We start from the raw sequence: 15188 nt of genomic DNA on the forward strand, positions 1-15188 counted from the left end.
AGGTGAGAACGCTCCAGAGAGTGGCCCTGAGCGATACTGCAATGGCGCTTTCAACCAAAGCTTTTGAAGAATGGCTCCCTAGACAGGCACCATCAGAAATAAGGGAGTCTGGCAAAGTGTTACTTTCTTTTATTGTGACAATACGATAATTGTTATTTCGGGGGGTGGGAGGCAGTGGCATTGAAATGATTTAAGAAAATAAAAGCTTAACTTGATAATACGCCATTCCTTTAATACACCATTTTAAATGAAACGGCAACTTGTCTCAAAAGAGTAAGCAGCTCTTCCAAAGGAATTTCACACTAACGTATTAAGTCTTTGCAGTATAATATCTACACAGCGCCATTTCAAGCACTTTAGAAAAAACTGTTTGTAAAATATGAGCATTTTAGTCCTCATTCTGTCACAGGAACAGAAAACTCAAACGGGTAGGTGGCATGAAGGATGTTCTGCCCAGTTATTGAAGGATTGAGATGGCGAATCTATTTAGATCTTGATATGTGAGGTCAGAGCCTCCCAATGGAGGCAGAGTTGAATGGACAGCAACAGGCTAAGTTCAGTAACAAGTTCCACTCTGAAGATGCAGCGTCTCACTTCAACATGGCTGACAGGAAACCCAGCAAAGTTTCCACAATAAACTGCCACTCTTGACAGAGGGAACACAAACCTCCACACAAGTAAAATGGCTTTCATTTGGATCTGGTTAATTGCCCAATGGGCAATAAATAAATTCACAGTGACAGGGTGTCAAACACCAATCTGTCGTTTTGCTCTGCTTCTTTGACACTCCATTGCTGTAGTTCAGATGTCTCGCCACGCTGAGGTACCACGTTCCGGGGGAAGTCCACATTATACTGCAATCTTGGTGTTCCGGAAGCTTGAATTGTCCCTGAAATGATGGAGGAAACAGTGGCTCAAGGCAGGGTCAACAAAAGGTGTGACACTACTGTGCCTTTAAGAAACATATTTTAATGATGTTTCTCTGCAATTCTTTCAAGAGGGCCTTTTGTGTTGGTTGTCTGAGCTGACACCCTTTTATTGGTGTTAGAATCATATACAACAGGCTTTTTGTTTATTTTTAGTTTGGGCCTAATGCACTCTCCTGGAGTTTACGACTTTTTGAATTGTTGATTTACGACTCTTTGGCAGGTCAGGTGCTTTGGACAGTTCTTTTTCAATCAGGAAATCCAGAGATTCTTTCAATTTGGTTTGTTAGATAGAAGGTGTTTGGACTCCAGGCTGGATGCAGTCTGGTATTAGAAATTCTGCTGGCTAGTTGGAAGCAGTCTTTCTTGCCTCTCTACAGTGAAAATTTTATTGTTGGTGACCTGCTAGCTAAGGCCAGTCGTGTCTCTCTCTTTCTCTACCTGGAGGTGTGCCAGGAGCTCCAGGATGGGGAGTCAAAATTTCAATTCTCCGTCCAAAGGCAAATACAGCGATCAATCATGTGATCAATTACTTTGGAGTGCGCAAGCCGGGAGCAATGGCTCACGCAAGCCAGAAGGAAGGGCTCACCCAGCGGCACAGGCCAGGAGCAACGGCTCACAGGCCGCGACAGAGGACTCACCCAGCGGCGCAGGCCGGGATGGGGGGCTCACCCAGCGGCGCAGGCCAGGAGCGATGGCTCACGCAGGCCGGGGAGGGAGGGTCACCCAGCGGCGCAGGCCGGGAACGACCGCTCGCTCAGGCCAGGACGGCGGGGGCTCACCCAGCGGCGCAGGCCGGGAGCGACGGCTCGTGCAGGCTGGGACGGGGGGGCTCACCCAGCGGTGCAGACCGGGAGTGACAGCTTGCGCAGGCTGGGACAGGGGAGCTCACCCAGTGGCACAGGCCAGCAACAACGGCTCGCGCAGCCTGGGACGGAGGGCTCACCCAGCGGTGCAGGCTGGGGACAGGGGGCTCACCCAGCGGCACAGGCCGGCAACGACGGCTCGCACAGGCCAGGACGGCGGGCTCACCCAGCGGTGCAGGCCGGGACAGCGGGCTCACCCAGCGGTGCAGGCCAGGACAGGAGGCTCACTCAGCGGTGCAGGCCGGGAGCGACAGCTCACGCAACAGGAGAGTCAGCAAGAAGCAGTCAGCCATAATTCCTCACTAAGCACCGCTCACAAAGCCCCTGCGCACACTACACTTGGAGACAATAAGTACCAAGCAGCAGTTTAAGGTGAGTTTGAAACACTGATCACACAGCAACTTAAACAGCCAGAAACCACTGGATGTGGACTGAAAAAGAGCTGAGAGACATTAGCAGATTACAGGTAAATGATGCTGGTGAAAAGCACTAACCTAAATGACATGGGATTCTGAATCAGGTTAACAGTAGACTAAACCTTAATTCAATAGGTTTCTATTTCAGAAGTCTGTTATAATCCTGTTTTAATTAAGGGACTATGTTCAAACATTGCTTCAAGCTAATACTAAATCCGTTTGATTTCCCCTGCTGAGGGGGAATGAAGAGAAATTATAGAGAACATGTTAAGGAGCAGACATTCCCTTTTATCTATCATAGAATCATCAAATCCCTACAGTGCAGAAAAGACCATTCTGTCCATTAAGTCTGCACCAATTCTCTGATGGAATATTATCCAGGCCCTTCCCCTGCCTTATCATCGTAACCGTATATATTTAGCACAGCCAATCCACCTAGTCTGCACATCTTTGGACTGTGGGAGGAAACCAGAGCACCCGGAGGAACGCCACAGAGGGAGAATACACAAACTCCACACAGTCACCCAAGGCCGGATTCGAACTGGGGTCCCTGACATTGAGAGGCAGCAGTGCTAACCACTGTGCCACTAATTATTGACCTATTTCAAGATCACTGAAGCATTTTGGATGAGCCAAGTTAAACTCATCCCAGACTAGGCAGCAGGGCTCGGTGTCACTTAGGTCTTTTAACCAATTACCTATCACTCCATTCTCAGGAAGAGTTCAGAGTGAGCCAATCTTACTTGATACTGTCTGTATGTGTCTTGTACTCCATAATGGTGCTAGGCGGTAGATTCAACACACGGCGCAAAGTGTCACGTATCCGAGCGGTAGTTGCTTGATCGCTGGCTGTTTTGTTCCACACCGAAATGATATCTTCCTGCAGGCGGAAATTCAGCAGGAGTCAATTCACACAGCAGTCAATTTTTGAAATAGGCCCCATAGTTTCAGCTATGGAGGAGAGACTGGATAAGCTGGGTTTGTTTTCCTTGGAACAGAGGAGGCTGAGGAGAGGGGGTTGGAGCTGAAAATTATGACAGGCGCAGGGAGGGTAGATTGCAAGAATCTTTTCCCCTTATCAGAGATATCTAAGACCAGAGGACAAAGGCTTAAGGTGAAGAGCGACTGGTTTAAAGGGGAGTCTGAGGAAAGGTTTTTCACCCAGAGGGTGATGGAAATGTGGAATGCGCTGCCTGAGAGGGTGCTGGAGGCAGGTATTCTCGCAACATTTAAGAAACATCTGGATGAGCACTTAAATCACCAAGGCCTAGTAGAGAATGAACAGATTCGTATTTGATGGTCGGCATAAACGGTGGGCCGAGGGGCCTGTTTCTGTGCTGTACGGCTCTAAAAACTGTCTTTCACAGCTTCAGGATAACCCACAGAGCTTTACAGTGCTCCGTTTTCCTCCCACAGTCCAGAAATGTGCAGGTGAGAATTGGCCATGCTGAACTGCCCCTTAGTGTCACAAGACGTGTAGGATTAGTGGGGTTACAGGGATAGAGTCTGGGTAAATTGCTCTGTTGGAGTAAACACACTGAGCTGAATGGGCTGCTTCTGCACAGAAGGAGTTCTATGACTCTAAGCACCTTCTGAAGTTTAATTGCTGTTGCAACGTAGGTGGACAATTTGTGCAAGATCCAACAACAGCAGAATGGTAATGACCAGTTTGACGACTATTTGGTGATAATGTTTGGTGAATATACATTGGCCAGGAAATCATGGAGTCCCTACAGTGCAGAAGGAGGCCATTTACTCCATCAAGCCTGCACTGACAACAATTCCACTCAGACCCAATCCTTGTAACCCCACATATTTACCCTGTTAATCTCCCTGACATTAGGGGGCAATTTAGCGTGGACGATCCCCCTAACCTGCACATCTCTGGATTGCGGGAGGAAGCCAACAAAGACACAGAAGAGTGTGTGCAAACGCCACACAGAGATCCAAGGCCGGAATTGAACTTGAGTCCCTGGTGCTGTGAGGTAGCAGTACTAACCACTGTGCTGTCGCCCTTCCTTGCTTTTTTCCAAACACTATCATGCTGTTATGTCACGCTCGCTTTCTCAAGTGAAAGGTAGTAATTCTTACAATGCAGTATTCTCTCGATCCTACTGAAGCGTCAATTTGTATTGTATGTTCAGCGGAAGTCAGCTCATTGAATATTTTTTAGGCTGAGCTTTTAGATTCTTGATTGACAAGGAAATTAAAGGGCACAAGGAGAAGTACATTTAGGAGAGGGTTACATTTCTGTGGGTGACTGCATTCCCTAGTATGAAAGCAGTTCACGTGGAATGTGAATTTACCCATTGGATTTGTGTGGACCTCAGATTACTCCTATAAATACTGTGGATGCTGGAAATCTGAGATAAAAACAAAATGCTGGAAAAGCGCAGCAGGTCTGGCAGCACCTGTGGAGGGAGGAAGACACAGTTAATGTTTGGAGCCCATATGTGCCTCTCGTACGGATTTGAAACATTAACTTTGTTCTTTTAGGCCACAGATGCGGCGATGGCCTAGTGGTGTTATCGCCAGACTATTAATCCAGAAACTCAACTAATGTTCTGGGGGACCCAGGTTCGAATCCTGCTACAGCAGGTGCAATTTGAATCCAATAAAAAAAATCTGGAATTAAGAACTATTGATGACCCACTGTCGATGTCTGTTGTCCTTACGGCGTGGCCTACATGTGACTTGAGAGGCACAGCAATGTGGTTGACTCTTAACTGCCCTTGGGCAACTAGGGTTGGGCAATAAATGCTGACCAGCCAGCGATGCCCATGTCCCACAAATGAATAAAATACATCAGATCAGCCATGATCTTATCAAAAGGCCCAAACTGGAGTTTTCTCAACCTTTTCTGTTTTGAATTTCATATTTTGGAAATTCATAGGAAATTATATTCCACAGCGACTGCTTTTATTGCTACTTAGTAATCTCAACAAGCAGCCTTCAGTGAAACGGTACAAGGTTATGAGAAGTACACCTTGTATTAACATTTCCAACTTGCAAAATTAGTTGAAGTCCCCAAGCAGTTTTATGAAGCACAAGCAATAACTTGTCCAGAGTTCTGTTGTCTGTAGTCCACTCACCCATGTTTGGCTGAAGTACAATGAGTTCCCGTTCCCCAACCTATTCACCACTGTAGTGTGTTGGATCTCAAACAATGATGAGGCAGAGTACAGGAATGAGATAGAGAATCTGGTGAACTGTTGCGGCAACAATAATCTCTCCCTCAATATCAACAAAGCGAAGGAGATTGTCATTGACTTCAGGAAGCATAAAGGGGAACATGCCCCAGTCTACATCAACGGGGAAGAAGTAGAAAGGGTCAAGAGCTTCAAGTTTTTAGGCATCCAGATCACCAACAACCTATCTTGGCCCCCCCCATACTGACACTATAGTTAAGAAAGCCCACCAACGCCTCTACTTTCTCAGAGGACTAAGGAAATTTGGCATGTCAGCTACGGCTCTCACCAACTTTTACAGATGCACCATAGAAAGCATGCTTTCTGGTTGTATCACAGCTTGTTATGGCTCCTGCTCTGCCCAAAACTGCAACAAACCTCAAAAGGTCATGAATGTAGCCCAATCCATCATGCAAACCAGCCTTCCATGCATTGACTCTGTCTGCACTTCCTGTTGTCTTGGCAAAGCAACCAGCATAATTAAGGGCCCCACGCACCCCGGACATTCTTCTTCCACCTTCTACCATCAGGAAAAAGATACAAAAGTCTGAAGTTACGTACCAAACGACTTGACAGCTTCTTCTTCCCTGCTGCCATCAGACTTTTGAATGGATTTACCTTGCATTAACATGATTTTTCTCTACACCCTAACTGTGACATGACATTCTGCATTTTCTCGTTTTTTTCTCTGTAAATGTTATGCTTTGTATGGCGCGCAAGAAACAATACTTTTCGCTGTACATTAATACATGTGACAATAATAAATCAAATCAATGTAATGGTGGCACAGTGGTTAGCATCGCTGTCTCACAGCATTAGGGACCAGGTTCAATTCTCTGCTTGTGTCACTTATCTATGCTGAATCTACACGTTCTCCCCCGTGTCTGCATGTGTTTTCTCTGGGTGCTCCCGTTTCCTCCCGCAGTCTAAAAGACTTGCTGGTTAGGTGCACTGGCCGTGCTAAATTCTCCCTCAGTGTTACTCAAACAGGCGCCAGAGTGTGGCGACTAGGGGATTTTCACAGTAACTTCATTGCGGTGTTAATGTAAGCCTACTTGTAACACTAACAAATAAACAATGTGAAATCACTGAATTCCACAGCCTCATTCCATCCTGCCTTTGCAATCTCCTCTCACTTTCAATCTGTGTCAGCACTCTGCGGTGTTTTGGTTGTGGCTATTTGTGCATTACTTTCCACTTCACCTCATCACTGACCCTCCCGGCTGGAGTTCCCCTCCACTTTCCTCTCAACCGCGCACTGAAAGTCTTTCAGTCACCCCTTTCAACCTCTCCTGCTAGAGTCTTAGCATCCATTTCTCTTACTCTCCCTGAAGTGCCTTGGGATTTTGTTTCATGAGATCTTTTAAGTGATTGCAGAGCCTGAGAGATCCGGGGTGTGCTGTATACAAAATGCTGAAGGTAGCAGGGCAACATTAAAGGGCTGTTAAAAAAGGCATAAAGGATTTTTGGCTTTATGAACAGCGTTAGGTAGCTCTTTTCAAGACAAGATGGACTGATTGGCCTCTCCCAACCTACGACATAAAAGCAAGTTCTTGAACCCGATTCTTGTCTTTATCCTATCTATATATATTTTCGTTTCCATGACAAATAGCTGATAACGGGCAAGGATCATATAAAAATGCTTTCCCCAAAACTGTTAGCCATGGCATTCAGAAAATGAAGACAGTCTGGTGCAGGTTGCAAATCTTCTCAGATGAATATGGCTCTCCCTCCCCCACGTGTTATTCCCAGTTTCTGGCAAAGACGTACCTGGAACCGAATCGAAACCACAACACCACAGATCTCCTCTCCAACCATAAACTGCTCTCCCAACATGGCCAGGATGATATTCTCCCAGAATCGGGATGCCAGGCCTTTGCGCAAACGTATTATCCATTTACCACCATTCTTGTTGGCCTCATCCTGCAGGGGGACGAATCAGATCAGTGTTAGCCAAGCGACTATAGTTTCGGATGCCAATGAAATAAAGCCAATGGTTAAAATGAGTACGGCGCTCTTCCCACCTACCTCCCACATGGGTTTGATACCCTCCTTGAAGAGGTGAAAATCGCTATGTCCTGTCAAGTCACCCGGCCGCACCAAGTGACTGTAGAACCTCCAGAACTGTTCCACCTGAAGGAAGAGGTTACCAGTAAGTAATCAACAGTAAATTGCATTTATATAACCACATTAATCACATCAGCACAGTGTTAACAGTCAAAAGGAACAGCTTATCTGACTGATACAACAAATGCATTTATTACAGCAAACCAGAGAAAGGTTACAGAGCAGAAAGGGGGCATTCAGCCCACCGTCTGTACTAGCCAGAAAAGCTAGCTTTTCATCTTAATCCCATTCTCTAGCTCCTGGTCCATAGCCTCGCAGGTTACAGCGCTGTTTCAGATGCAGATCCAGGTATCATTTAACTGAGTTGATCGTTTCAGTCTCGGCCACCAGCTTAGGCACTGAATTCCAAATCCCACCTCCCTCTGGGTGAAAATGATTTTCCTCATATCCCTTCTACAAATCAACTTCAATTTATGCCTGGTAATTAACCCCTCAGCTAGGGGAAATAAGGCTTCCCTGTTTATAGCAATATGGTACACAGTGGTTAGCACTGCTGCCACACAGCGCCAGGGATCTGGTTTAATTCCAGCCTTGGGTGGGTTTGGAGTTTGCACGTTCTTTGCGTCTCTGCATGGGTTTCCTACGGGTGCTCCGGTTTCCTCCAAGAGTCCAAAAAATGCGCTGATTAGGTGCAATGGCCATGCTAAATTTCCCCTTAACATCCAAAGATTTGGATGGGGGGGTATAGGGCCTGGGCGGGATGCTCTTGGTGCAGACTCAATGGGCCGAGCGGCCTCCTTCTGCACTGTAGGGGTTCTAGGCTCCTCATATTTTTAACAGCACTGGTGTACAATAGTAAGAAAATTTCCCAATATTCGCAGGAGCATTATCAAATAAAATTTGACTCTGACCTATAGGAGGAGATACTGATCTCTGTGTGCACCCTTTTTAAACACATGAACTTTAACCTTCCCCCCAGACCCCAAGCTTTCATCTCTTGGGCTACAACCAGTTCCATCTGTCAGGCAGGCAGAAGAACAAGTTTAAAAGTCTGCAAAGATAACTTCCATCATAGGACGTGAATCTGATTAACCTCTGGCAGCAGCAGACAGCTGAAGATCTTTTTTTTTCCCGTAAAAGAAAATAATAGGAACAAGTTGTTCCCTTGCCTTATCTGTTCCATGTTTTCAGACTTCTCCCCCATTTTGTTTCTAAAAATAGGCCAAGAATTTTTCTGCCTTCCTTTCTGCTTTTGGGACCTACTTACAAATCCAACTCTGAAGGTTGGCAGACATTTCAACATCCCTATGCAAGTGTCCTGGATTAGGAGTTGTGGCATATTAGCATTTAATGCTCATATATATAAAACATATCCCTCAGCTGGCATTCATCTCAGTTCAAGAACAAATTACTCAATACAAATATCAAAATCAAATCCCGAAGTTAATGCTATCAGATTCAGCATTGTTTTTATTAATTCACTTGAGATGAGTGTGACATTATCCTCTCCCGATTACTAGTCATTGCTATGTTGTACTTGTAAAATCAAAACTCCATCCTTCTACCACTTGTGAGGTCGACTTACTGATGCGACTGTACCAATCTGTTTAATGTTCTGTTCATAGCTCTGGGTGTTGGCTGGTCTGCTTGGTGTACGCCTGGAGTACCAAAAGGTGTAATTATACTGCAGAGGGTGCTCACCAGCTCCGGGTGTCACTGCCTGCATAAATCACAATCAGTAAAATAAATCAACAGCACTGTGCAACTCTACTCCTGCCCACCACAGTTCTCCTGCTCTGTGACCTTAAAGGGTCTTTAGGTATTGATCATAGAACTCTGTGGATGTGCACACGGTTTAAATCCACATACACGTCCATTTGCACACATCTCAGGCTGCATGCACTAACGGTGATTGATTCGAATGAGGCAACAGCCTTGGCTATATTCCTTCCAGAATAAAACAAAGAAAGAAACATAGAATGACACAGCGCAGGTGGAGGTCATTCAACCTACTGTCTGTGCGCAGTTTGCACATTTTCCCCATGGCTGCGTGCGTTTCCTCGGGTGCTCCTGTTTCCTCCCACAATCCGAAAGAAATGCTGGTTGGTTACATTGGCTGTGCTAAATTCTCCCTCGGTGTACCTGAACAGGCACTGGAGTCTGGCTAGTAGGGAATTTTCACAGTAACTTCATCGCAGCGTTAATGTATGCCTGCTTGTGACAAATAAGTAGAGTTCAACTTTAGATCAGCCATCATCTTATTAAATGGCAGAACAGGCCTGAGGGGCCAGTTGCTGATTCATACGTATGTTTATAAGATCTGATGGACTAAATAGCCTCCTGTGCTGTGCCATTCTACTATTCCACGAAGCATTTATCTAATTCTCTTTAGTGGTTATTACTGAGTGGTAAAACAGGGCAGAGTGGATTGCTCTCGAGAGCTCATGTGGATCATATTGCCGTCTCCTGTGCTGAATTACCTGACGATTCCATGAAATACATACCTAATTTTCTTTTGGAAGTTATCAGTGAAGCTGCTACATAAGAACATAAGAAGTAGGAGCAGGAGTAGGCCATCTAGCCCTTCGAGCCTGCCCCGCCATTCAATAAGATCATGGCTGATCTGAAGTGGCTCAGTTCCACTTTCCCGCTTTCTCCCCATAACCCTTAATTCCCTTGCCTACCAAAAACCTATCTACCCGTGATTTAAATATATTTAGCGAGGTAGCCTCCACCACTTCAACGGGCAGAGAATTCCAGAGATTCACCACCCTTTGAGTGAAGAAGTTCCTCCTCAACTCCGTTCTAAACTGCCTCCCCCTTATCTTGAGGCTGTGTCCTCTAGTCCTGCTGTCCTTTCTGAGCGGGAAGAATCTCTCTACCTCTACCGTATCCATCCCCTTCATTATCTTATACATCTCTATAAGAACCCCCTCATCCTTCTAAACTCCGAGTACAGACCCAGTCTATTTAGTCTCTTTTCATAGTCCAACCCCCTTATCTCCAGTATCAGCCTAGTGAACCTCCTCTGCACTCCCTCCAAGGCCAAAATATCCTTCCGCGAGTGCGGCGACCAAAACTGCACACAGTACTCCAGCTGCGGCCTCACCTGTGCCCTGTACAGTTGCAGCAAGACCTCCCTGCTTTTATATTCTATCCCCCTCGCTATAAAGTCCAGCATCCCATTCGCCTTCTTGATCACCTGCTGCACCTGCAGACTGGGTTTGTGCGATTCATTGCACAAGGACCCCCAGGTCCCTCTGCACCGTAGCATACTGCAGCTTTTCGCCCTTTAAATAGTAATCCCTCCTACTATTATTCCTGCCAAAGTGGATAACCTCACACTTGCTAACATTGTACTCCATCTGCCAGGTCCTCACCCACTCACTCAGCCTATCTAGATCCCTCTGCAGACTTTCCACATCCTCCACACAATTTGCTTTTCCACTCATCTTTGTGTCGTCAGCAAATTTCGACACCCTACACTCAGCCCCCTCCTCCAGATCATCTATATAAATCGCAAATAGCTGAGGCCCCAGCACCGATCCCTGCGGCACTCCACTAGTTACCAACCGCCAATCAGAATAGCACCCATTGATACCAACTCTCTGCCTACCTTAGATAGCCAATCCTCAATCCACGCTAACACCTTACCCCCAACTCCATGCCCCCTAACATTCTGAAGCAACCTTTTGTGCGGCACCTTATCAAACACCTTCTGAAAATCGAGAAACACCACATCCACCGGTTCCCCTCTGTCTACCGCACTAGTCACATGCTCATAGAATTCCAATAAATTTGTCAAACACGACTTCCCCTTAACGAATCCGTGCTGCGTCTGCTCTATCAAACAATTCTTTTTTAGATGCCTTGCTATTTCTTCTTTGATGACGGATTCCAGCATTTTTCCAACAACAGACATTAAACTAACCGGCCTATAATTCCCTGCCTTTTGCCTGCTACCTTTTTTAAACAGCGGCGTAACATTAGCCGTTTTCCAATCTTCCGGCACTTCCCCGGAATCCAGCGAAGTTTGGTGCTTCCACCTCCCTGAGGCATTGTACTCCAGATCACAGCTCACTGTGCAATTTTTCCCCTCATGTTACCCCTCGTTCCTTTGCCAGTTACGTTAAATTTGCCAATAACACAGCTGCCCGGGTTTTGGAAACTGGATACTGGTTGTGTCTGTCTGCTGGACACCTCTGCCCTTCAGTTATGTGCATCTGTTCTGTATTCTATTTCAGGAATTTTATGCTTTGTGCCAACTGCTCTGCAGGTAAATCTATTCAGCAGCCACAAGGTGTGCAAGAACAGCACAGATTTGCTTGTCTCCTACTCTTCTCAATGGGGAAGCAGAACACAAGAAGAAATGAACACAAGGATTGTGAACTGCAGTAGACCATTCAGCCCTCGAATGGTTCACCATTCACTATCACGCTTCACCCATTTGTGGCCTCAACTCCACTTTCCTGTCCATTTCCCCATAAACCTTAACTCTCTTGTCAATCGAAAATCGCTCTGACTCATCTTTGGTTCAATATATTCAATGACACACTGTTCTCTGAGGAAGAGAAATCCACAAATTCAAGACCTGCCAAGAGAAAAAAGTTCTCCCCATCTCATTAGGAAACCCCTAACTTTGAAACTATGTTCCCTAATTATTGTTTCTCCCACAATGGAAATATTCTCTCAGCATCCATCCTAACAAGTTCCCTCGAGGTCTTGTATGTTTCAGTAAGCTCTGTCTAAAAGCCATGGGTATAGTACTAAGCTGCTCAACCTTTTCTCATAAGATCTCATCTTGGGAATCTGATGAGTGAACCTTCTCTGAACTGCATCTAACATGATTGTATCCCTCCTTAAGTGAGAACAAAACAGTACACTGTTGTCTAACTAGGACCCTGTACTGCAGCATCAGCACTTGTCAAATGCCAACATTAAATGGGAGATTCCTTATTTTTAAACTGTGTTTCTTAATTCTTTGCAAAGAGAAAAATCCTTTCAGTACCCACACGAAAAAGCTCCTTCACGTTCTTATCTGTTTCAATAAGATAACATCTCAATCTTCTAAACTCCAATGTCATCATGAGATTAAATTCCCCCCTCATCCCAATATTAGTCAAGTAAACCTTCTGCGAACTGCTTCTAATGCATTTATATCATTTCTTAAATAAGGCGACCAGAACTCTTCACAGTGCTCTGGATGAGGTCTCACCAATGCCCTAAACAACTTTTACAATCCATTTCCCTTGCAACAAATGACAACCTTCTATTTGACTTACTAACTACTTGCTGTACCTGCACAGCAACTTTTCCTAATTTGTGTAGAGGGACCCTCTGGACCTCAGAGTTCTGCAATCCTTCTCCATTTAAATAATATGGTGCTTTTCCATTCTTCCTGAGGCAACTATATATGAGATGAGAACATCTTTACCTGCGCATCATTTTTATACATTTGTCAAACTTGAAAAAATATCTACCGCAGCTTCTTAAACTTCCTAATCAAAAGTCCATCCTCACAAAACTAGGTGGACTAAATATAGAAATTTACAGCATCACTCACCTTGTTTATAACTGCACCCTTCATTCCACAAAACATAATCCCTGTCAGCATCAGAATTCACATTGTTCCAGGTAGCATTGTTCCAAAGGTTTGCATTTATCTGTTTATTAACTAGATACTTAATAAATCTTCTTTTAAATAAGTCTCACACATCATCATCTATTTCATGCACCCCCAACTTTGTTGGAGAATTTATTATAGTCATCTTTAATCATTCTTTGACTGATCTATTGGTCTCTCCTTCTAACTCTTCCTTATTCAGCTTGACATATAGTTTTCCTCACCCCATTCTGCAGTCTCGCCACTTAACTAATCCGCTGCTTTTCTATTCTTCCTGCCAAAGTGGACAAGTTCACATTTTCCCACATGATACACCATCTGCCAAATCTTTGCTCTCTCACTTAATGTGTCCCTTTGCAGACTCCTTATGTCCTCTTCACAGCTTACTTTCCTACCCATCTTAGTGCCATCAGAAAATTTAGCAACCAAACACTCGGTCCCTTCATCTAAATTACTGATATAAATTATTGTTTGGTACGCTGCACTTCCTGCTTGTGTGTGTGCAGGAAGCTACATATATTAACACACAGAGGCCCGGTTCTTTGCAGACAGAAAGGACATGTACACAAATTATACTCTTTTCAGACAACCGAATTAAGTGAGAGCCATTCGCTGGTTCATTTCTCAGGGTAATGCCTTGACCAGAGTTAAGCTGCCTGTTTAAATTTTCAAACAATGCTTGGCAGTTAACTGGTCATTGTCAACTGTGCATTCTCTACGGCAATGCCTCTACCAGAGTCCACTTGCCAACCAATCAACACTATCTTCTCAGAGTATAAAGTTGTTTCCTCGGAAATTGATATTCTTCCAATTGTCCTGATGAGTGCAAGAAGAAAAGCTTTGACAAAAGATATTTTTTCAGCGATACTCATTGATATAAACTGTAAACAGTTGAAGTGCCAGCGCCGATATCTGTGGGCACCCCACCTCAAATTTCACAAATGCGAAATGAAGCATTTATGCCAACTTTCTATTAGAAAACCAATCCTTTATGCAAATGTTAACCCCATACCACAACTTACTTTGAGTAGTAACCTTTGATGTGGCATTTTGTCAAACTAGAACTAGAGATCATTAATATAAGACAGCCACTAATAAATCTAATTCAAGAGACATTACCTTGAGAGCGGTGAGAAGTATAGCCTCGTGGGGTGAAAATTGTATTCAATCATTTAAGGAAAAACTAAACGAGTATATAAGAGAAAAAGGAATAGAAATGATAGGGAAAAGTGTAGAAAAGTGGGTGGAGGCTTATGTGAAGCATAAACATTGGCACAGACCTGTTGAGCTGAATAGCCTGTTCTATGCTCAAATTTGATACAAGATATCTTTGGACTTATGGTAATTTTAACTACACATCCAGTGGGAAAACGGATAGTTCCCACAATATAGAAGACAAACTTGGTGTTAGTACTGCATCTTTTGGCTATGAACTGATCGTGACTGTTATACTTCATGATATAGCCTTAAAACACAGTGATTTGTTGAACAAGAATGAAAACTATATACAAAAAGCTCAGTACGAATATAGGTCAAGTCCCATCAACTCCTGGGCTCACCTACCTGGAACCGCACACTAATGCCCCATAGGCTGAGGTTCATGCTCTCTGCTTCTACAGGGTTATGAAGCCCACAAACAATCACACCGACTCTGTTTTTGTGTACAGTCGCTCTGAAATAGGCCAAGGTTAACGCTCTCCATTCTGACAGGTCATGAGACCCACGAACAATCACACCGACTCAAATCTTCACTGACTCAGTGCTTTGATGAACGGTCGCTCTGAAATATATTTTGAAAATCTACAGGAGTTAGGGAGGGGGTGTCCAAGGTTGCTGCTGTTGCTAAAAGATTGTGATTACTGCCGTTGCTTTTTAAAGAAATTGTTTTTAATTATGCAGAGATCTGATCATATTCAGCATCTGCTGATGGGATGCCAAGTCTCCCATGATATACCTGCAGTTTCTAACCATGTGCTGGGGCATTATGAAGGCCTGGTTCATGGGAGCCTGATGCTCGGTGAGTTCTCACCCTCAGCTCAACTGCCGCCACTACCCCCACCTTCCCCCCCACTACATAATGACAGTAGCACTTTGCCAAATGA

General features: G+C 44.7%; 1 protein-coding gene across 1 annotated transcript in view; it reads right to left on the minus strand.

Moving 5' to 3' along the window:
- Positions 1-211: 211 nt before the first annotated feature.
- Positions 212-15188, minus strand: part of LOC145337099 (eukaryotic translation initiation factor 4E type 2-like) — a 28254-nt gene continuing 13277 nt past the window's right edge. Inside the window, exons 3-7 of the mRNA XM_080181853.1 lie at positions 9049-9183; positions 7425-7529; positions 7167-7319; positions 2952-3088; positions 212-889 (exon numbers count right to left, since the gene is read on the minus strand). Coding sequence (XP_080037979.1) covers positions 850-889; positions 2952-3088; positions 7167-7319; positions 7425-7529; positions 9049-9183 — 570 coding nt within the window. The 3' untranslated portion in view covers positions 212-849. The remainder of the gene's footprint in view (positions 890-2951; positions 3089-7166; positions 7320-7424; positions 7530-9048; positions 9184-15188) is intronic.

The sequence above is a fragment of the Carcharhinus amblyrhynchos genome, unplaced genomic scaffold (genome assembly GCF_965287045.1).
Source record: "Carcharhinus amblyrhynchos unplaced genomic scaffold, sCarAmb.v2.hapA scaffold_43, whole genome shotgun sequence".
NCBI lineage: Eukaryota > Metazoa > Chordata > Chondrichthyes > Carcharhiniformes > Carcharhinidae > Carcharhinus > Carcharhinus amblyrhynchos.